Source organism: Thunnus albacares, chromosome 18 (genome assembly GCF_914725855.1).
Source record: "Thunnus albacares chromosome 18, fThuAlb1.1, whole genome shotgun sequence".
Classification (NCBI taxonomy): domain Eukaryota; kingdom Metazoa; phylum Chordata; class Actinopteri; order Scombriformes; family Scombridae; genus Thunnus; species Thunnus albacares.
In genome coordinates this window covers 29596748-29620880 of record NC_058123.1, presented here as the reverse complement: position 1 = coordinate 29620880, position 24133 = coordinate 29596748, and the positions used below count along the sequence as shown (strand labels likewise).

General features: G+C 39.9%; 2 protein-coding genes across 5 annotated transcripts in view; both read right to left on the bottom strand.

The window, feature by feature from the left end:
- Positions 1-945: 945 nt before the first annotated feature.
- On the bottom strand, positions 946-8286 carry nfil3 (nuclear factor, interleukin 3 regulated). Of its 3 annotated transcripts, none has more exons than XM_044332887.1 (2): positions 8189-8286; positions 946-5005 (listed from the first exon to the last, which is right to left on the bottom strand). In XM_044332887.1, the coding sequence occupies exon 2, from the start codon at positions 4888-4890 to the stop codon at positions 3520-3522; it is 1371 nt and encodes a 456-aa protein (XP_044188822.1). In that variant the 5' UTR covers positions 4891-5005; positions 8189-8286; the 3' UTR covers positions 946-3519. The 3 variants fall into 3 exon arrangements, with proteins under 3 accessions (XP_044188822.1, XP_044188821.1, XP_044188823.1); XM_044332886.1 differs by having other exon boundaries at positions 8057-8261; XM_044332888.1 differs by lacking the exon at positions 8189-8286 and adding an exon at positions 7808-8000.
- An 8386-nt stretch (positions 8287-16672) lies between these two features.
- Positions 16673-24133, bottom strand: part of ror2 (receptor tyrosine kinase-like orphan receptor 2) — a 65702-nt gene continuing 58241 nt past the window's right edge. For both annotated transcript variants that reach the window (XM_044334549.1, XM_044334550.1), the window contains 2 exons: positions 20381-20586; positions 16673-19522 (listed from right to left, as the gene is read on the bottom strand). In XM_044334549.1, coding sequence (XP_044190484.1) covers positions 18065-19522; positions 20381-20586 — 1664 coding nt within the window. In that variant the 3' untranslated portion in view covers positions 16673-18064. The remainder of the gene's footprint in view (positions 19523-20380; positions 20587-24133) is intronic.

Genomic DNA, 24133 nt, shown 5'->3' with positions numbered 1-24133 from the left:
TATGGGATACATGCATGGATGAGATATATGAGACAAATATCATTAAAATATGATGACTATCATCATTATTTTATTCATATACTGATAGTTTATCTTGAAAAAAACTCTGATGTTGCCAAAAAGTAATGCATTACACAAAGTACCTCATTAATATCAGCCAGTTAGCACAGCCAGTTGAAAATCTGCTATTTTAATGCACAGACAGTACGCAAAAAATTGTCATCAGCGATGTCAACCGGCAAAGTTTTATTCATAGAGGAAAACTATGGCAAAATATATTCAGCTTTATGTCTTCTGAACTTTAATGTATAACTATTCCTCTTAGTATTATAATGCTGTTGGGATCCATATTTTTAATCCAACATTCCTTTAATTTAAAGAGAAGCATCCCTGTCAATGTCAGCTCCAATATCCAAATGTTATATTCATAAATGCAATTTTTGATCAGTCAAGGCCATACTTTTAGACTTGGTTGAAATCCTTTTTTGTAGATTTTGTAAATCTAAAAGCAGTTCATCCATATCCCTAGTGGTATAAAGCCATATGGACAGTTGCAGCTTTAATCCACAAGATTTGACATTTATGCCTCTTAAAATTCCTTCCCCACACCAATTCAATGAATGTACTGAAAATGTGGTGCCCACTGCATTGAAATGAAATAATGTCCTTCACCATTCAGACCGAGAAATTATACTTATTAGTGTTCAAACCCGGGATTTGAACACTATTTTTTTGGTGCCAGTTTATTACTTTTTTATTATTCTGCTAAAGCTCAAATTGCCATGAGCTGGAATTGGTTCATATGTTCAGTTGGTTGCAATCTGCAATGTCACTGCTAGATGCCACTAAATCCTACACACTGGTCCTTTAAACTTACTATATTTTACATTTTAGAACTAAGATTGAGATAAGCAAACATCAAGAAAAACACAGGAAAAATCATGATTATTCAGTGACAAGACATTTATTGTAAACAAAATCTCACCATTACAATAAATCTTGAGAAAAGTGTTCAGATACAGGTAGCTGGACTTCAGGCTACTGAGAAAAATGGAGTTACTACCATCATCATATTCCAGACTATGACAACAAACGCAAACACACTGTTGTTTTTAAATGAACTGCATAATATGACATCATATCAACTAAGGCTGACTGAAGTCAACACTTTTACATTGACTACAGAGAATGTCATGACAAGGTATGATGCAATCATCCCCAAATGGCTATACGAAATTCATAAATAAGCCATTTGATGAAACCCTGTCAGCTACAATAACTGTAAGGGTATAATGCTGACTTTTTGATCATACAAATGTTCATTTTCTACAAATTGCAAACATTTGAGGATATAATGTGTCAGAATAAACTGTTCATCAGAGATTTATTTGGCATGGACATTGATAAAATCCAGTTGCACTCCTCTCAGTTCCTTCAGATGGTAGTCACCACTCTCCAGCCAGTGTCACACACTCGCTTTAATCGTTGGCCTTGGAGTTTTAACAAATTAACAAATATCCACTAAAAAAAAACAAAAGAGAAGCAATGGCTATTTGGCAATATTTAGGGTTCCTTTCAAAAGAAACAAGAGAACAGTGAATGTAGAGGAGCCTATTTCAAAGTTACACTTGAACTTGGCTCAAAGCCAAAACCTGTAACCTTTTGCAACTACAGCAGAGATGATGGAGTGTGTAGTGTGGTGTCTGTGAATGTTTCAGCTCACTGTTGGAATGCAGTGATGATGTCATTAACTGCAACATGAACAAGAATACAGTTTTGTTCACTGCTGTGATGAAGGGGAGCAGCATTAACGTTGTCAACCAGGACAGGAGTATGATCATGGGTTTTCTTAGCTGTCTGTTTTTCTAAAAAAAAATTCCTAGAAAGTTTCCTGAAAAAAAATATGCAATTTGGTACTAATTACGAGGAAAAAACGAATGTCCTTGAAGGAAAAGCTCCATTTAAACCCAAGTAAATATAAATGTATTTATTCTTGGAAACTTTATTGTCCATATATATTCAATTATGTTTGACTTGAGACGAATTTCACACTTTTGCATCAACTGATCTGCTGTGCACTGACTGAGGTCACATTAGTAATTCATAAAAGTTAAGTAATTAAGTGTACCAATTAATATAAGTACCAAATTGCATAATACTTTTTAGGATATTTCTTTTAAAAATGACAAACCCATAAAATAAAGTCCTAATAAGTAACCCGACAATCCTGATCAACAATGCTCTTCAGCATAAGTAAGGAGAGTCTCTAGCTCCAGTGTCCGCTGTAAATCTGACATACAGGTGGATACAATAACCATACTACATGAATTAAAAACATGACTGATTTCAGCTTTAAGGCAAAGAATGACCAGATTACAAACCCAGATAATCAAATCCCACATCCCGACCTGTAATGACAACAGCAGCAGGGCACGTTGGAACCGGCTGTACTAACATAACTGGTGCTTTTTCCAGCTCCATAAAATCCAAACAGAACAGTGTTCAGTGACAGTAGGTGTATACTGATGGGCAAGAGAGCCCAGTGACAGCAGTCATGAATCATTTGGTAAAAGGAAAATAAAAGCTTCACACATAACAATGCTCTACACATTAATCATGTCTGTCACACATCATTGATTAACGATTTACTGTAAATTCTCAAATAGTGGCCTGAAGTTCTTCATTTAGGCTACCTCCCCTGCAGAGAGAACCACATATTTATTATTGACAGGTCTTTATATCTAATTTCCCATTTTGTTTTTGATCATATTTTAGTAAAATGTCTGATCTTATCTTGTTTTATTTTGCTATTAATGCAAACACTTCCTCCATGCTTACCTGTAGTCTTGATACATTTAGTATAATGTACATTTCCCCAACACTAACTTGATCAGTAAAACAGTCATGTCATACGCACCCCTCTACTGCTCTCACTAAGTTTTTATTTTTTTTAAAGCAGAAAATCCATTTTCATTCACTGATTAATTCCAGTCACTTTCACTTTTCACCATTGTTTGATGGCTGAAAAGCTGTTGTTAACGAAAGTCAACACACCTTTACATATTTTTCACATTAAAATCCTCCCAAGCTTCCTTTAAGGACATAATCCTGCCTGTTCCTGGTAGGCTTTTAATGTAAAAACATGCAGCATGTGTTGACTCTTTGACGGTAATTGGACAGCGGTTGAAAAAAAAAAAAAACAGGAGAAGCAGCAGCAAGTGGATTTAATGAGTGAATGAAAGCAGTACTTCTGTTGAAGAGGAGAAACTATGAGCAGTAGAGTAGCGAGTATCACACGACTCTGACATTGTACAATACAGGTAACTCTCCTTCTCAGTGTTTTTTAATTAGCCTTCATTAGCCATCAGCTGTTCATGCTCACCGCAGCTATTATTTGTGACCCTGCTTATATGAACACTTTTTATTTGAAAATTTACGGTAATTGAAACATTGCTTAACTCTAATATCAACCACACAGTGCAACAGCGAATACAGTGGAAATGCAAAACATACAAAGGGTCATTCAGGGAAACAACCTTTTGTTAATGACTCATGATGATCAGTGGTGCTTTTGGTTGACTCGATCACAGACCCTTCTTGTGTTGTGATCAGTCTTTTCAGAGAGGCCACTTTTGCAGACAGGTTGGCAAGGCCCTGTTTTAGATACAAGTCCTCAGCGTCTGAGTGTGCATAGGAAGGTTCTTTTACATCCACAATGGTTTTGCTTGAGACGGGGCTCAGACTTCGGCTGCTGCTCTTGCAGCCATCCTGCAGTGTTTCTGTGCTGCTTTTATGCCACTGCTCAGACCGGTGGGTCCAGTCTTGCATGTTGGTGACCTGTACTGACAAAGGGCACAGAGAGGACTCAGTGCACTCTGAAGAGTCCTGACTGGTCTGATAGCATCCTCTATCTAAAACGTTGACGGGAGAGGAGGACTTTCCGGACGACTCGTATTCAGGGTCGATGGCCTCCACTTTGATTTGGATGCTTCTGGCTTTGATCCTCAGTTTATGGGGCAAAGCTGAGGAATTAGCATCTGGCACTTTGTGTGTGGAGACAATGACACTTCTTGGGTCAGCTACAGATGGCATCAAGCCTTTGGGGACCTGCTGCTCATCCTCTCCATCTGATGATTTGCTAACAGCACCGTCGTCAGAGCTCCTGGGGGAGTTACTGGATGACCTGGTGATCTGCAGGAATGAAGCAGGCTGGGAGTAGACTCTAGACAAAGGGCTGGCCATGTAGTTCCTATAGAGTTCATAGGGACTACTCCTCTCCTGTGCATAGCTGCCGTTCTCTGCTGGTTCTTGCTTGACCTCTGTGTTCCTGCAGATACTAAAGCTACCCTGAGATGCGGTACATGTCTCTGGTATGTGAGGTGAATGCTTGATGACTGATATGCAGCTGCTGCGTAGGTGAAGAGGTTCCAAATCCCTGTTGGAAGAACTGTGACCAGCATTAGGTGTGACAAACTCTTGGAAGAGGGTGGTGGTGGTGGATAACTTCTGGACTTCCTGGGCATATGCTGCTGAGCTCACCAGACCAAACTTCAGCTTCAATGACAGCAGCTCAGCCTTGAGGGAGGCGTTTTCCTCTCCCAGCGCCATCAGCTTGTTCTCAAGCACCATGTCGTTGATGCGCCGCTTCTCCCTTGAGCGCTTGGCCGCCTCATTGTTTTTGCGTCGCCTCTCCCAGTAAACAGTGTCTTTCTTCTCATCTGGGATAAACTCCCTTTTTCTGCGACAGGTAGTTTTAGCCTTGAACGGCATAGCAGAGATTTTGTGGCCCATCAGGTCTCTGTTAGCCCCTTGTAAGGCCACAGCCAGGACAAGGGCATCATCTCCACTGTAGGACTCACTGGAGTCCACCTCTTGCTTGATTGATTGCATATTATCTTCGTTTGCTACTGCCAATATGCTCAGAGGACTTTAACTGTACACCATGATGCCTGTATACAGTAATAGTAACATCCACATTGGATTAATCCACTGGACTTGAGGAAATCTGTGGAGTGAATATGGAATGGAAAAACAGACAATGAGAGGTTTTAAATGTCAGTATCAAGTGGGGACAAACATCTAGGGATATTTTCCAATAGCCAGTACCATTTTGGATTTGGTTCCCAGTGGACTGAGTATTTTGTAATTTCAGAGTGGAGACTTTTCTCTAGAGAAAAAATCAGCTGATCACCTCGTGTCAGTTTAAGAATCTGCCAGTTTAACTTCAGATTCATATCATGTAAACATTTGAATCTGATCAGATTCGTGGTTCTGAATCAGGACAGACAGTAGATACATTTAATAAACATTTCATGAATTATGCAGCTTTTCTCATTTTCAAGTTGTAGATAAACATCCATTAAGTTGCCACTAAAAACCCCCATTCCTACAAACATCCAGTTCAAGTCAATGATATTGTAAAGTATTTCAGCTAGAGTAGGTAATGATTCAATATGTATCAAAATATATGGTCCAGAGTCTGATACAAAAATACACTATGATTCCAAAAATCTGTGGTTTTATATAAATTTGATAGCATTATCTGTATCTATATAGCATTTGATATTTTTACTTGTTCTGTAATGAATGTGTATTGCTTTTGAGTTAATAACTTCAATTTTTATTTCAAGTAAAATTTTACATATTTTTTACAGTTCTTTAAATTCCTAATGTACTCTGACTATGCGTCAAGGTCACATCAGTGGGTAAAAAACATTTCTCATCTGGAAAAACATCCACTTTTTTTCATATATTGTTAATGATTAATCGATTATTGATTGTTAATGTGGCTGACTATCGATTAAGGAAATAGCATAAAATTTGCATTCCTAATTTTGGTAATTGATTAATCCTTAACTGTTTAACTGATTTTTAGCTAACAATGCCAGAATGAGGGGATTCGCTGCTTTTCCTTGTCTTACATTACATTAAACTGAATATCTTTGGGTTTTAGGCTGTTTGTCAGATAAAAAAGCTATTTGAAGAACTGTGGGCTCTGGGAAGTTGTGGTTGGCATTTTTCATTATTTCTGAAATTTTAATAGCAGTCACAGAGGGTTTGAAATAAGGTTCATCTAGTGATATACCATTGGTATGTGTGTAATAGATAACAAGGATTGTCAAACATATTGAGAATTAACAGCATCTTAAGATTCAAACCCCTTGCACTCTTCCTGATTGTACTTAAATCTTCTTTTTTGCTTCTTAAAATTACAGTTAAGCACTGAAGTTAGTAGATAAAGTATAAATACAGTAGTAATACATTAGTATAGCCAATTATCACCTTAAAGTTTTGAAGTAACCTCTACTCCTGGGTTTAAAATATTGCTTTCCAGTGGAGTGGTACTTAAACAGGCAACTCAGCCTGCTTTGGGCTTCCAAGCTCCCGTATATCCAGAGAGGAAGGAACAAAGGACTACCTACAGCTGTAATCATAACACGTGGCCCAGTGCAGGCTCAAACACAGAAACACACAGCCTGTAACCTGAGACCTGCATTACACACGCTCTCACATAACTAATGTTAATTATGTCTGCTGCAGATAGATGTCAGTATATAATACAGGAGATTAAAGGTGTGGTAAATTTTCCCAAATATATATCTGAACATTCTCATTTTGTCCTTGGTGCAGGTCTACATTTAGGAAGTAAATGATTAAGGTCAATACATGTTTAATAACTAACTCATGTATAGGTTAAATCTATAAGCTGACTGAAATTCACTTGTGTCTTTTAATGGTTTAATGTGATATTAATCTCGATCTCAGAACTTTCAATTCTGAGAAATTGTTTCAAATTCACACAACACAATTTTATCACTTGAAATAGCAGCCATAGGTGTGTAGTCCACTCTAAAGATAGTTTTCTTTGTCTATATTCATAGATCAGTGGGAAGAGGTTTTACAGATCTTCAGATTTTGCACAACATGGCTGTTGTGATGCGAGGATGATCACTCCCTTTTGTCTTTTCTAACGAGGCAACATATGACATCAAGACTAAATTTGGAACACACGTGACAAAAATGGGTGGTTATATTACAACAACGTTCACCGTCGGTTCAGCCGCGGCTGGCCGGACCTGGTCGATGTACGCAGGGGTTGGCCCCGCAGCAGCGGCCCCTCAACACGTCCTATTGCCCCAGATTCCTTCATTGTGTCCGGATTACACAATAAACTCCGCGCACCCCCCCCCCCCCCCCCCCCCCGTCCCCTGACTGCCAGCAATTTCTATGGCTGCAGACATTATGCAATATTTGCCTGTGTGGCAACAACAATACAGGCCTATGTTTACTCCGCTTTGTGCGTGTGTGTGTGTGTGTGCGTGCGTATGTGTGTGTGTGTGTATAAGTAAGTATATCTCAATATATATACAGTATATATACATTAGATAATAACCTCTATGTGTAACAGGCTGCACTGAGACAATGTGGGCATTCACTCTGTTACATGACATCATTGCCTTGCTTACTCATGACAGCGTGGGGTCTATCTACGCCCTTACAGTGTTAGGATAAACTACAGTGTAGAGAATGTGACTTTGTTACTTAGATAAATAACTTACTAACTCGTTACAGTCACACACGGACAGCTGCCATGAGGCTTTGATACAGCCAGCCACATCGATTTTTGGGTTACAACACTGTGTCGCAATCTGTGAACTCCTGCTACTGGTAGGCCTACGTGCCTGAATAAATTCAATACATGTCCCTAATACCGGCCATTATCCTGCTTTTATCAGCTACGCTCAGGCGAACAACTAATACAATACAATATAATTATATTAACAACCGACCGAGAAATACACATTACCTCGAACTTGAGCTTGGTTATACCTTCCATGTGAATCATAACGTGGTTAACAGTTTCTCTAAGTTTAAAACGAGTTTTAGGCAAGAAAAGGTTAGCTACAGAACACAGAAATACAAGCTAGCTGTGCGCTGCGGTGATTCTGGGGCGTTCATCAGAGCTCGTAAACACAACACCATTCCGCAGAAATCTTTCAAACACTAGGTCTTAAGATAAGGTTGGCTTTATGTAAACCTTAAATCACAACTGTACCTTTGCTACCAACTGGCTGGAATGGTTGGTCTCGTTTTCCACCACGTATCAAGCACGGGTAAACAAAACAGTTTATCCATCAGCTTATAAGGAAATAACTGTGTGAGTAAAATCCTACAAGTTGCGAAGTACCTAGCTCTCCTCCTTTGGCTTTTTCCTCTCAAGGTGGCTCCTGACTCATGGATCTGTGTTAGTAGGTCAGTGGTTAAGTGTATTGGCAGTGTGAGATTAAATGACAGCCACTGCAGCCAATCGGAACGCAGCATTTTCCAATTTTTAGCCAATGACTCTTGGCTTCAGCAGAGCGCTCACAGCTCATATAAAATGTATGTCGTCATCCACAATGCGTGTGAGGCATTTAGGTGCGTCAGTTCATTACGCCGTAGATTTTTACATGAATTTACAACCAAATCTGATATATTTCATGTTTATACTACTACTGCAAATAATAAATAAATACATAAAAATCTTCATTTATAAAGCACCTTTCTAAACAAGGTTACAAAGTGATTCACAATGCTCAATGTTAAAGGACTACAGCCTACAATAAGTTGGTACAGTATCTACATACAGTTTTCTGACTGATGTCAGTTTATAATATAAAGACAGATATTACAAACAGCTTATAAATAGTCAGTCAGTCAAGTGTAGTTACATCTCTTACATCAAAAATTTCAAATATTGTTTTAAGATGAAGCTTCATTGGCCAAAATGTAGTGTACTGTAATTTAATGAATAAACATCTACTTGCAACTAGCTCTATAATAATAATAATAATAATAATAATAATAATAATAATAATAATAATAATAATAATAATAATTTGTAGCTGGTTGAGGTGGAGCTAAATCAAATGCTTTTCTATACTTCTGGGTGGTTTATTTGACATCATGTTTTATTTGCTCATATATAGATTTACTGTATAACATATATATACTTTATATATATATATATATATGTGTGTGATTTACTGTAACACACACACACACACATATATATATGTGTGTGTGTGTGTGTATGTATGTATGTATGTGTATATATATATATATAAATATATATGTGTGTGTGCGCGTGTGTATGTGTATGTATATATATATATATATATATATATATATATATATAAATCTCTGAATTGTGCTACACAAGCTTATTTTGAAAGGTTTCATTACAAAGTAACTAGTAAATTAAATTGTCACAAATGTAGTAATGAGTAAAAATGTAGTGGAGTAGAGGTATAAAGTAGCAGAAAATCAAAATACTCAAGTAAAATACAAGTACCTTAGAATTTCTGTAAGTAAATATACTTAGTTAGAGAAGACTAGATAGAGTACCACTTCACCAGCGCAGACCCCCGTCGTGTGTGGCAAGGCACCCAGCACATCACCAACTACAAAGGCAGCAAGGACCCACCCACCAGCAGCAGTGACTCTCTAGATGAGGAGCTCAACCACTTCTTTGCTTGCTTTGAGGTGGATGAGGCAGAGACTGGGATGACACTACTGCCAGCTACCAACAGAGTGGAGCGTGCTGTCTAACACGTCGGTCCAAAATCTCCCATGGGTGTTCAGTTGGGTTGAGGTCTGGTGGCGAAGGCCATAGCACATGATTCACATCATTTTGATACTCATCAAACCATTCAGTGACCCCTCGTACCCTATGGATGGGGACATTCTCATCCTGGAAAGACCACTGTTATCAGGATAGAAATGTTTCATCATAGGATAAAGGTGATCACTCAGAACAACTTTGTATTTATTTGCAGTGACCCTTCCCTCAAATGGACCCAAAGCATGCCAGAAAAATGTTGCCCCCAGCATAAAAGAGCCACCAGATCCCCTCACTGTAGGGATCAAGCATCGAGGCCTGTACCATTTTTTCCTTTAATTTGTCACCTGTCTGTATATGACAAAGGCTAGAATGCTAGTGCAGTTCTAGTGCTGTGTGTCAGTGCCTTACCACCCCAAGCAACAGGAAAGGCATGACAAATGACAGAGCTGCCCAATCTTTCAATGATGTTTGCCAATTCTATGACATGGAGGAAGACAGTATGCTCTCCCTATCAGCAATGTCCAAGCTATGCTTACGTGCCTTAAAGAACATGATGTGGATGCAGTCTTTCCAAAGCTGACAAAATCATTCAAAATAAATGCTACATTGCCAGTGACAACTGCATCAGTCAAGCAATCATTCTCCAAACTGAAGCTGAAACAGATGTGGAGAAGGAAAACCTTCCGATCTTCTGCTGTTGTGCATTGAGAGGGACATCTCAATTGACCATAACAAGGTCATTAACATTTACAAACTCGTGACCAAAAGAATTACTTTATTTCACAAATCTTGCTTCTCATTTCCCTGACAAGACTGCTCAAAACAGTTAATTCTCAAAATGTTTATAGTTCTGTGTTTTTACTAAAGTTGTGTTTGAGAAATAGATATTTAAAATGTTACCCATTCCCTGTATTTTATTACAGAGATGTTTGCAAAATAAATGTTTAAAAAGTAAATCCTTTTCCAATGCTAGTTTTTTACTTGGTATGTATGCATGTAACTAGCTAGTTAGTATGTACAGTTGAAGTTTGAAGTTTACGTAAACTTTAGCCAATCCATTGAAACTCAGTTTTTCACAATTCCTGACATTTAACTGTAGGAAACATTCCCTGTCTTAGTTCAGTTAGGATCACTACTTTATTTTAAGAATGTGAAATGTCAGAGTAATCGTAGAAGAACTGATTTATTTCAGCTTTTATTTCTTTCATCACATTCCCAGTGGGTCAGAAGTTTACATACACTTCGTATTTGTAAGCATTGCCTTTAAATTCTTCAACTTGGGTCAAACATTTCAGGTAGCCTTCCACAAGCTTCTCACAAAAGGTTGCTGGAATTTTGGCCCATTCGTCCTAACAGAACTGGTTTAACTGAGTCAGGTTTGTAGGCCTCCTTACTTACACATGCTTTTTCAGTTCTGCCCACATATTTTCTATTGGATTGTGATGGCTACTTCAATATATCTTGACTTTTTTGCCACAACTTTGGAAGTATGCTTGTGGTCATTGTCCATTTGGAAGACCCATTTGCAACCAAGCTTTAACTTCCTAGCTGATATCTTGAGATGTTGTTTCAACATAGCCACATAATTGTCCTTCCTCATGATGCCATCTATTTTGTGAAGTGCACCAGTCCCTCCTGCAACAAAGCACCCCCACAACATGATGATGCCACCCCTGTGCCTCATGGTTGGGATGGTGCTCTTTGTCTTGCAAGCCTCCCTCTTTTGCCTCCAAACATAATGATGGTCATTATGGCCAAACTTCAGACCAGAGGACATTTCTTCAAAAAGTAAGATCTTTGTCCCCATGTGCAGTTGCAAACTGTAGTCTGGCTTTTTTATGGCGGTTTTGGAGCAGTGGCTTCTTCCTTGCTGAGTGGTCTTTCAGGTTATGTTGATATAGGACTTGTTTTACTGTGGATATAGATACTTTTGTACCTGTTTCCTCCATCATCTTCACAAGGTCCTTTGCTGTTGTTCTGGGATTGATTTGCACTTTTCGCACCAAAATACGTCCATCTCTAGGGGACAGAATGCGTCTCCTTCCTGAACGTGTTACCTTCAGGTGTTGGAAATTGCTCCCAAGGATGAACCAGACTTGTGGTAGTCCACAATTTTTTTCTGAGGTCTTGGCTGATTTCTTTTGATTTTCCTATGATGTTAGCCTATCAGAAGGTTCCAAAGCTATGACACCATTTTCTGGAATTTTCCAAGCTGTTTAAAGGCACAGTCAACTTAGTGTATGTAAACTTCTGACTCACTAGAATTGTGATATAATGAATGATAATTGAAATAATCTGTCTGTAAACAATTGTTGGAAAAATGACTTTCGTCATGTGCAAAGTAGATGCCCTGACCAACTTGCCAAAACTATAGTTTGTAAACATGAAATCCGTGGAGTGGTTAAAAAATGAGTTTTAATGACTTCAACCTCAGTGTATGTAAACTTCTGACTTCAACTGTACAAGATCAAAAAAAGAAAATAATTAAAAAGATATAACTGAGCTCAAAACAAATTCAGAAAATACAAATGTATAACAGTAACAAAATGCATAAATGATCCGCTGCAATATACTCTGTATCATGATGTATTTAATTGTTTATTTTTTGTGTACATTCAACCCAGATGGTTTAATATATGTGGTTAGGGGGACAACCTATTACCGATCCAATTCATTTGCTCATACTGCTTAACACCTGCAGGGGTCCCTGTTGGATCGCTAGTGTAAAGTTCAATGCCACTTGTGGATCTGGAGGTTAAAAGTTAAGATGGCTGCTGCATACCAGGTTCTCTGCTTATGTGTTAAGTTAAGATGCCTGTTTGAATGAAAATGCCTATCCATTGTATTAATGTTTACTGTCTCTAGCATACTAACTCTAACATAGGCAGAAGCAATACTAATCAAGCCATAATTATATGAAGCCATATGGACTTAACTTTCTTAACCATAATTTTCCCAAATGTTGAGGTTAATTGTTTGGAAAACAAAACAAAAAAAGTCAAACAAGAAAAAAAAATATTACAAATACTGTATATTTTCCCTGACACTTCACTTTATATGAGACATGATGCAATACCATCAAGGAGGTAAATTTCTTCTGCAGCATGACAACCCAAAACATATATATGTGTGTGTGTGTGTGTGTGTGCATGTGCGTGCGTGTGTGTGTGTGTGTGTATAAGGCTGACACTTGTATTGAACTCCCTTGAGAAAGACTTGTGGTCATAATGTCGGTCATACAATAAAGTTATTGGAGTTTAGTGTGTGGTCATCTTCTTTTCAATAAGAGAGTGAACACACAAGACGCAGTCAACAGCAGACAGGATGGTTGGCTATGTCAAACTGAAGAATGACTGCCCTGTCAGACAGATGATGGGTGAAAAGTTTGTTTTGAGAAGTAACAGACTAAACATAGAAACCACTAGGATATGGCAAATTGTATATAATTTAGTGAATCATAACATGAGGTCATCATTATATTTCAAACTGCAGAAAGAATCACTTGCTCATGTCTCCCAAGCATAGAGTGTCTGTATACTGACCACTGCAGGAGCAAAGTACAGGCTATTCTCAGGGACTCCCTCAATTCAAGACACACTCTTCACCTGGCAGAACACTAAATACAACCTCATGCATCACAGACCACAAAGTCTCACAACTAACAACATTTTGGCTGGAGAAAGGTATTTCAAGCCCATAGCCCACCTGAACTCAAAGTACTCAACGCTATCCTCTAAAACATTGTACACACCTTTTTTTTTGAGTTTTTGAGCATTTTCATGCACATAACATGTACAAACATAGCATCATCTTTCTTTCCTATATAAGTATACATATCCTACATATTGTCGACTATAGTTTGTCAGAGTATTTTATTGTATGTAATATACACTGTGTGCAGTATATTAAAGCACTGTTGAATAACCAAAGAGAATAGAATAGACCCTAATGGTGCAATACTATGAAATTACATGATATTTGTTCTTTAACAATAAACACGTAAAACAAACATTATTGAAAAGGGTTATTAAACAGTTGTGACCAAGATATGCAGTGAGTGGGGCATTTTACAGTGTAAAAATAAAGTTGCCAGTGCTCTCTGGTGGACAGACTATGTAATGGAGACACTGTTTCTAAACTACCATGACTACATCTTATGAATTTCTACACTTAAATGTGTTATCACCTATCATATGCAAATACCATTATATCTGCAATAAGAAATAAAATTGGATGATAATAGCTGATACTGATGTATCAGCTTGGCTCTTCTTTAAACACTTAAAAAAGACCAGATATTTTACTATTAATACCATCATTGAAGTACCAAGTTAGCAAGGTCACCTTGTCATTTTAATGCTCAGCCACAATCAGAAAAACTTTGTGGCCAGAGCTACATATATCTGTCAATTTGATAACATTACTTTCATATGCATGTTCTGTTGATGAAAAGTTCACTGATTTAGAGCCTCTGTTTTTCTTACAGATATCTGACAAGGACTGCCAGCAGCTGTTTTTGGACCGTAGATTTCTGGAACAAAGTTCTATAGACCAATAAAACAAAAATCAACCTATCTCAAAATTATGGAAAGAGGAAAGTGTGGAGAAAAAAAGGAACAGCTCATGAGTCAAAGCATAGCACCTCATCTGTCAAATGTGGTGGTTATTCTGTTATGGCTTGGCAGGGCATGTATGGCTGCCAGTGGAACTGGCAGACTGGCAGTTATTGATGATTTCACTACTAACAGAAGCAACAGGATGAAAGCAGAGGTATACAGGAGCATTCTGCAAGGTGTCTACAGTGAAGTCCTGGAAGAGCATTACCAAGGATGATACAAAGCGTCTATCTGCTGATGTCTATGGCTCCAAAACTTTAGCCAGTCATTGACTGCAAACGATTTTCCACTAAATTTGAAATATGATGATTTTGTTTGACTTTACATGTATCTGTTCAATTACTTTTGAACCCCTAAACTTTGAGCACTATGTGTTATAAGGGCTGTATTTCCCCACACAGTTTTCTATATAGATGTAAACCTACTCACATTAAAGCTGAGACTTTAATGTGGTATCCATTATTTTATTTCAAATTGAATGTGCTGAGTGTGTGTGCATTTTAGTTACCTCATTGGGACCTTTTCCGGTATAAACACTGACCTTGTTGGGACCAGTAGTCCTCATGGGGACCAAAGCCCGGTCTTAATGAGGCAAAATGTCATTTCTGAGCTCCTGGTTAAGGTTAGGGTTTGGGTTAGGCTGTCCACAATGAATGGAAGTCAGTGCAATCTCCTAACCACAATAGCTGTGCAAACTTGTGTAGATATAGATGTAGATACAATATGCATGTGTGTGTGTATGTGTATGTGTGTGTGTGTCTGTCTGTCATAGGCTACCTCCGGGGACAAATTTCAGACTAAAACCAGTTAACTGGGGACGGCGTGTCCAATCTAGGACAAAGCCGTGTCCCCAATTGTTAAAATGCTGATTTTTGGGACAGTGGTTAAGGTTAGGCTTAGGTTGAGGTTAGGGTAAGGGTTAGGGTTAGGCAAGTAGGGGTTATGATTAGGGTTAGAGTAAATCTCCAGGAAATTAATTAATGTAAGTCTGTGTTATGTCCCCAAAAGTGACCTAGGACAACATGTGTGTGTGTGTGTGTGTGTGTGTGTGTGTGTGAGTGTGTGTTGCCTTGAGAAAAACCAAGTGTGGTCAAAACATAGGTTATGCGATAAGATAATTGGTGCTTGGTGTGCAGTCATCTTCTCTTGAATATACAGTATGTCATTGCCATGACCAGCGCCCTGTCTTTAGTGTGCATTCACCATCCAACTCTTGTTGATTCTGCATGTTCACTCTCTTAAAAATTATTAAAAAATGATCGATTTGTGGTTTAAATAAAATATGGCCTGTCACATCAGGAGATAAAACCAGTATTCTCACTTAAATGAATATGTTGATGCTTTGAGAAACAACATTCCATCAGTTCAGTGAGGTATCCAGTCGGTTATCTCAAAGTCTTTGATTGTGAGGGAGCATGCAGGGCTAAATAGGTCAGGAGCGTTTAAAGGAGATGACTAACTCCTTCATATGTTGGGCCCTGGTGTGTGTTTTTACACACTTGCAAATGTTTGAATAGACTGGCTTGGTTGGAGGCAGGTTTTCCAGATTTAATGGATTGTTTTTTACTTGTTGGTGAATTCCTGCATTCTTTAGCTTTTTTTCTTTTGGCCATGGACTTGCTGTGATTTTTAGATTGATGTGTAGAACTCCAAATGCAAATGATGTCCATCATTATAACCTGCAATTTTATAGTCATATATATGACAAGTAGTCTGGTGAGAATTTTAAATAAACATTATGAAACCCTAAATTAGTCCTATCTTAATATCAACTGAGCATGTACCTCAGCATTGTTGTTGACCAGGTGCATATGTAGCTTCACAGCCCCTGTATTCTGAAACGTGAAAGTTCCATCTTGACATTGTGAATAGCTGTTTGACAAAATGGTCTTAACTCAAGGCCCAATTATTAGCTTCTTCCAGATCTTTCAATCACCAAATTTGAGTTGTACTTAGTATGGAGCTATAGATACATGATTTTAGAGATTTTTTTCCAGATTGCCGGGAGTTTCTACCCCACCTGACATGTGGTACCAATAGCCTATATAGACAACAGTTTCCACTACACAACACCAAAGTCTATTTTTGAACAGAGATATGGGTTACAATCTGTGCATGATGTGACTGAAATTCTTGGTATGGAATGCAACTGTATGGAACAACTTAACCAACTTCATGACAACTCAGCCAACAATCCCATTCCCTGATGACGACTATACTGGTTGAAAGGTCTGCATAAGTGGGCCATAAGTTTATTTTGTTAAACCCAGTGGCCTTGAAATTGAATTGAATTATAAAAGGATAATTTCAGCAGGATCATGCATCACATTTTAATGTTTTTCATAGGGACCAACATCTATCATATGCTCACATGTTGTTTTGATGTTTACAGGGAAATATAATCCCACCAAAGTATTTGTAAATAAACCCTAATTGAAAGTTGGAGTATGTGTTCAATTAAATTATTTTATTAGTATCAGCAATTAATGATTTTCTTCACTACAAAGTATACTTTTTGGCCTAATGTAACTTGACTGTGCAGTGAACCATGTATTTAACTCCCTGAACATTTAAGGATGATGACAAAATATAATAAAAAAGTGATAGTACATGGTTTCCCTATTTTACTAAGGGGGAATACATTGTTTTATTCATTTGACTTTCTTGGATACACCATAGATGGATGTACACAATATATGGTAAGCATATTACAACTGCTTAAAATAGCAAATATCTGGTGGCAAGGACATTGTATTAAAAAACCATATAAACACCAGGCTTAGCAATGTTCACCAATAAAGAAAAAATATAAACAAATACAATGTTCAAACCGAAGTACATAAATTACAAATCTGTACAACTTGGTTATCAAAGTTGATGCTAAAGGTATCAACCTAGTGGGAAATAAGTCACATAAAATACAATTTTGTCACTGGCTTGAAAAACAAAACAAAACAAAAACAAGACATCATTGTCATATTATTCTTAGTTTTGTTTGATGGAGGTAAGTTCCAAAATATATCTCCATGAGTATAATTATTAACAAAGTAACCCATAGACTGTTTCTTTGGAAGCTCTTAAAATATGTCTATTCATCATACATTCTATTGCTCTATGATTGTGGCTATCTTTCACAAACAACAGAATAATAACCTCAAAAACAACATTAAACTGTCATCAAGTGTTGCACAAGTTGCACACCAGCAAAACACTTGTCCACCACTACAGAAACTTGGGTTCAGTTCTGGGTTATGGTAGTAATACCTCTGACTTGGTTGTGCATTCCAATAAACACAACTGGCATTGGGTGGGAAGAGGGTGTGAACTAGCTATTCCCACTGGTAGGTCAGGGTGACTGTATGGAGGGGTGTGTCATCCAGAGTGAGACGGCGGTTTAGCGGGGGTGTGAACCCCACCTTTACGCCCTCCCAGTAAAAGTTCTTGCTGGCAAGTGAAAAGAAGCGTCTGGTACACCATGTGCATCCAAGAGGGCAAAACGTCTATCAAGACAAGGCAACCTCTAAAGTAAAAATGTAAAAATGTTATGTGTTGCTCAGCAACTTTAAGAAAATAAATTCTTATGAATGGCAACATTTTAAAAACAAGGTCTATAGAGGACTGCATGATTAATTTTGCTTTATCTTTGACAGGAGTTTAAGAGGTACAAACGTGAGACACACTAGACATTCATATGTGTCAGTACTATCTAAGAAACTAGTAAAAAAAATTCAGTCACTGTTCTGCAAAATTGCTCCCTTCACTTCATGCTGCTCATCAAATTTATGGCAAGCAAGCACAGCTCACAGAATATTTCAACTCTACTGTCCTTCAAACAGAATCACACTTATGTGTCTGACGAGTGGATCGCCAATTCGTCAGTCTGTGGATGGTCATTGTCACCTAGCAATTCTGTTTCAGGCACTGACAAGTGCTCATTATGCTCTAGCTCTTCTTGGGATTCCCCGTCAGCCAAGTCCTCATCATTGGCCTTGGAGTCCTCATTTAGCAAAGCTGCTCGTTCTGTCACAGAAGTGTTGGAAGGGGCAGTGGTGACATAGCCTGTAGATGTGGAACCACTGCCACTATGGTGAGAACCAGCTTTGGTGACCATCTGTGGTGGGTGGTGAATCTGCTGGTGGGGCATAGGCATGGATATTTGCATTGGGTAAAAGTTCTGCAGGTATGGGTAAGCTGGCATGGGGTGATATCCATTGACAGGGATATAGAGCTGTGGGGGCACCATTGGTCGATGCATCTGACCCTTCATGGGCATGAACTGGGGCTGATGGAAAGGTGAGCTCTTTTTAGGGCTGGTGTAGCGTGATGCATTTGCTGTGCTCATGCTGATGTTGCTAACAGGGCTGGTGCTGAGAGAGCTGGTCTGGGTTGTGTTGCTGGTGCCTGAAGTCTGAGCAGAGCTGTTGTAGTTGGACAGGCTCTCCCAGGAGCGCAGACGTGTGTGGATGTCCTTGAAGCGAGGCCTTCTTGCTTGGAATTCACTCCAACACTCCAGCATAAGGGTGTAAATCCAGGCTGGGCAGTCATCTGGACAAGGCAGTAGCTGGTGGCTGCGCACCATCTCGATCACATCCTGGTTGGAGTAGCCACAATACGGCTGCAGACCATAACTGAAGGTCTCCCACAGCAACACACCATAAGACCAGATGTCTGAGTCAGTGGAGAACTTGCCATACATAATAGCTTCTGGGGACATCCAACGAATGGGGAAAGGACTTGTGCCCATGAGATTGTAGTAATCAGCCGAGTAGACATCTCTGAACAGGCCCAGATCCAGGATCTTGATGTTGAGTTTGTCAAAGACAAGAATGTTTCGGGCAGCAAGATCTTTATGGACTACTTGCTGACTGGAAAGGTACTCCATTCCAGCAGCAATCTGGGTGATGACATGAAGGAAATCAGCCTGCTCCAGTGTGGATTTGACTGTCTTGTCATCATCTGAGCTGCCAACATCTGAGTTGGGGGAACGCATCACCAGATACTCATGCAAGTCACCAAGGCTGGAGTAGGTGAATATCATGCTCATCGGCTGCTCCTTGGTGACCACACCCAGCAGACAAACAATATTTTGGTGTTGAAGGTGAAAGCGGAGCATTGCTTCATGGCGAAATTCATCACTGAGTGTGGGATCAACCTTGTCCTTTAATGTCTTGATGGCCACAACCTGGGTCTGCTCACCAGGTGCTGTGCCATACAGGTGGCCTTTGTAAACCTTGCCAAACCGATCCTCACCAAGCTCCTCCATAAATCGTACTGCTGACATGTTGATCTCCCGCAGCTTGGCCTGCAGCCACAGAGCAATAAATACAAATACATGTCATCAAAGTGTACAGCCAACAATAAAACCTAATGTAGTACTTTAGCCCAGGAATGCAAATGTTCTTAATTCAGGTGTTCAGCGGCCCCTTTTTTTCTATTACTGGGTGTTCAGTCCAAAACTAGCACTGCATTAAGAAAACACAAGTGTCTGTGTCCATGAGTTCTTAGATTTATCAAACACAAAAAACACTGCACAGTGGTTCATATAAATCTGGGACATCAGCAACAATAAGTTTTTACTCCATCTCCATAATCACCAGGTAAATGGTAGAATCACTACTGGGTGGATTACCAACAGGGCAAAGCCCTCAGAGGGCCAGAAGGCTACAGGTTACTGTGTGATTTGTGGTAATGCACCAATTTATTTGGTAATACTGCATGCAACACTAAAAACACGATGTAAACCAAAACTACTGGGACCTTAAGGTGACACCTGCATTATTACATAAGCTTCAAACCCCATCTTGCAGAGAGGCCCTGAGTCTAAAACTAGCTTAAAAGCCTTCATTATTTCAATTTATCTTGAATGAAGAAGAATTAATTTGTACTTAATCAAATAACCACAAACTAATCACTAATTACTAATTAGAGAGTAGGAGAAACAGGGGAGGTCAATAGATGATAAATAAATTTCCCACAGGGCTCTAACATGCTAATGCAGTAAGTATGAACAACTCTGTTTTTTTTTTTTTTAAATCTCTATATCAAAATTAATGAGGGGGCTGTGATTTTTAATTCTGCATTAATGTTGGTCTGAATAGGGCCTTATATTAGAGAGAATGTACCCTCATATCAGTGTGTCTTTACTGTGTGTGTATCCTACCTGGTGTTTTTGCTGATTGAGGTGAGACAGCTCCACATCCTGGCTGGGTGAGCAGTTGAGCTGGCAGCGAGGTGGTGTGTCAGTAGATTCCCTTTGCTTATTGCGGCACATGCAAACCAGAAAGAAGAGGCAAGCGATGACCAATGGGATGGCAATGGCAGGGATTAGAATGAACAGAATCTCCTTCCTGGGGTTCTCTGGAGGCTCTGGGGATAGAAGGATAGAAAGGAGGATAGAAGCAGGTTAAATTCTCTGATTTGTAATGTGTTCATTACAACAGTGTTCAGTGCTGTGAACTGTCTTAAAAACAGCTGTTGTATCAAAAACATACAACACTCACACTGATTTAACCATCGACTATAATGATGGTCAAGTGTCTATCGATTATCTGAGAGATGCTTGATGTGTCTTCACTTGATGTGCTAGTGGGAGATCAATCTGATCAGTCAATAATAATAGCTTTACCATGAATAATCCACTCTAAAAACCACATCCACTCTTCTAGAGGATGAATAGAATTCTGGTCTGTTGCATGTGATGTGGTCTTAGTGGAAAAAATATATTCTGCTCCCCCAAAAAAAGGGCCCACTGAGGGCCAATTGAGACTTCAAGATCTTAAAACAAAGAGACATACTGTATTTCCACATTTAGAAAACTGAAGGAAAAGTTACATGTCAATAATCAACATAAACTATAACTGACAATGAGCTCAAAGCAGAAGGCAGACAAGAAAGGACAAACATGCAACAAGGAGCTGGAACAGTAGTAATGCATTTCTACACTCCCCCAGAAGACTTTATCAGTTGTTATACATTTGTTATTTGGTGATCCTATATACCAGAATTGCAGATTAATAATAATAATACTGATGTAATGGCCCTGAAGTGAGTAGTGTTAGGAAGGAAGGTAATAGCAACAGAGGCCCTGTTCATCATGGCTGTGAGCGCTGCTACCAGCAGAAAGTTCCAGTGATGTACAAACAGATCAGTTAGAGATATTCAGGTTTAGATATGCCAACATCTAATCTGCTTGTTGACAGAGGCAGGTATGTGAGTACAAGCTGTAAAATGTGATGGATCCCAGGTTATCCAAGCCACTGCTTCTATGTTGTGCTCTTTTTTTGTCCCCAGATTACTGCACTGGCCTAGAAACGTGAATCTGGGGTTCACAACTAGGTAGTAGAGAAATAGAGTTTGAGTACCAAAACTGAAATAATTCACAGATGCATGTTGCACTTTTAAGATGAGAAGAAATTCTATGGCAACCACAGTGCACAAATATTGATTTGAAAGTACAGATTCATAATTTGTAATACAAAATACTGATAGTGATTCATGTACATGTTTGTTTGAACAGAAGACATGCCTATTTTTTGCATAATGTCATTCACTAACAAGACCATGCCATTTGTACGGTATAAACAAAATAGTTCATTTGATTTGACGGTTGGATTGAGGATCGAAGGGAGAAATGAAGGTGGTTGAGTGGATGAATGGGTGTTGTGATGCGTCTGGAATGTCGAGGAACCCAAAGAGTGAGACTCAGGGTGAGAACACGTCTTGATGAGTTTAGGGTTCATCATCCTCCAAGGTTAGCTTCAAATGAAGAGGTGAGAGCGGGCTTTTGAGGTGGCTGTGGATGTAGCTGTGGTAAGCTTGAGTTGACTGTTAGCTGAGAATTTTGATGGTTAGGTCTGAGATTGCTTTTCTGGATGCTTTGGATGGGTTTGAAAGGATTCAGATATGAATTTTGGTGGAAGAGAACTATGGGGTGAGAGAGAATGACCTGGTCAGTCTTCATGTGAGATTAAATATGAGGGTGTATGGGGAGTGGATGAAAATATCGGAGAGGCTTGTGTGCAGTGAAAGGAAAGAACGATCTTGCAGGATGATACCAACATTGTAATTCGGATGTGAGAGGGTGAGAAGCTGACACTTGGGAGCATCCAAGGGCAAGGACATAGGTTGAAAGCTGGTAGATTTAGGAAGGGCTGGATGTCGGGTAAAGAGGGATGAAGGAGGGTTGAGGGGTGGGATGAAAGATGGAGGTTAGAGGGGAGGAAAAAAGGGGAAGGGGTCGAGTGTGAGGGAATGAACCAAGGCCTGGGAGGAAACCGTGGGACAACCACATACAGGAAAATGGATGAACTGGCGGTCTGGATGGTTCTTTGGACATAAGTTGAGGTTGCCTCTTGTAATTAGTACTTTGGGATATGGCGTTGTCATAAACCGGTAAACCATTCTGCCAGCCTGGTAGAAGACAGGTCTGCCCCTTCTGTCTACACCCTGGGGAACTGGGCTGTAAGCAGATGGCAGAATGTTGGCTGGTGGAGTGGTGGATGGTTTGGGAGTGATGGGAGGCTGGGGCACGATGGGGGAAAACGTGAAAAAAATGGATGAGGTGAGTATGGCTGGAGTGGAAGAATGGGGTGGTGGAGCAGCAATAACACATGCGGTGGCTGGGTGGGAAGGCACTCCGCATAGGTTGCAAGCCAGAGAAGAGGAGCTGTGAACACGCAGCAGTAGAGCTCTAAATCGAGTGCACTCTGATAGGTTCCCTTATTGAACAGACAGCCATTGGCCTGGGAAGCAAAGAGAACATGATAGGTGTAACAACCAGTGCCACTGAACCACAAAGCTAAATCCAAGATGATGGACAAATAGTTGTCAAGCTCTGCCCTGCAGTCAGTTTAAGACTGAGCATATGGCGTCATGGTACAGAGAAAAGGAGTGAGCAAACTCAAGTGGCATGAGTTCTTTGGAACATGAAGGTGAAGGGTGCCTGAGCTGGGCTGCACTGTAGGGCGTTGAGAGCTCTCTGGGACCTAGCTGAAAAGGCACGAGCAGGAGAAATGCCACCGGTAGGGTTAAGGGCTGGGAGAGCCAGAGTACAGGTAGCAGGAGGTGCTGTATGGAAGGAAGGTGCAGTGGGATGTTAGGTGGGGGATGAGAACAGAGACAGGTCAATAGGAAATGGATTGGGCTAGAAGGAGGAAGGAAGGAGGAGGAGGGAAGAGGAAGGAGGCTTGCTGATGGTATGAATGCCAGTATTGCTAGTGTTTACTGCGAAAGTAAGGGCTGGATAAGGAGATGGAGTCGAAGGAGCTATATTAGCTGTGGCTGGAGGAAGCGAAGAGTAAGGGATGGTGGGATGGAGGGATGTGTGTGTGGAAGTGCAGCCTGTGGACACAGGGATGAAAGAAATTAAGAAAATGTGCGAGACAAATCACGGAAATGTGCGAGACAAACGAGGGAGCGGGCATGTGGGGAAATACAACCTTGCTCCCAGCGAGGGCTGAGGAAGTCTGAGGCTCTGTTGTAGTGGGTGGTGTGATGACCTCATTGGCGTGTGGTAATGGGGTGGTGCTAGGCGGCAAACCTGGAGGAGCGGGAGGATTTGAGCGGCTGGCCAGAGGAGTGAAGTAGTCTCATAGAGTTGGAAAAGTTTGGCTTTATTATCATTTCAGAGGAACAGGGTGTCCCCCCACGCTGAAGGTGAGTGACCATCCAGTTGGAGATGTTATTCGTGTGAGGAAGAGCTGTGTCTGGCACCTGTAAGTTGGCTATTGTGTGGATGCATGTGGTGAAATGATGGTGGTGGTGGTGAAGGACAGATCTTGTTGGTACTGCTGGATTGAAGGTTATGAATGGTACTTCATAGTGGTACTTTGCTGAGGAACGGGGATTGGGAAGCACAGGCAGGATGGCTGAGTAGCTGGCTGTAGGGATCGGGAGGCAACAACGGATCGATTGT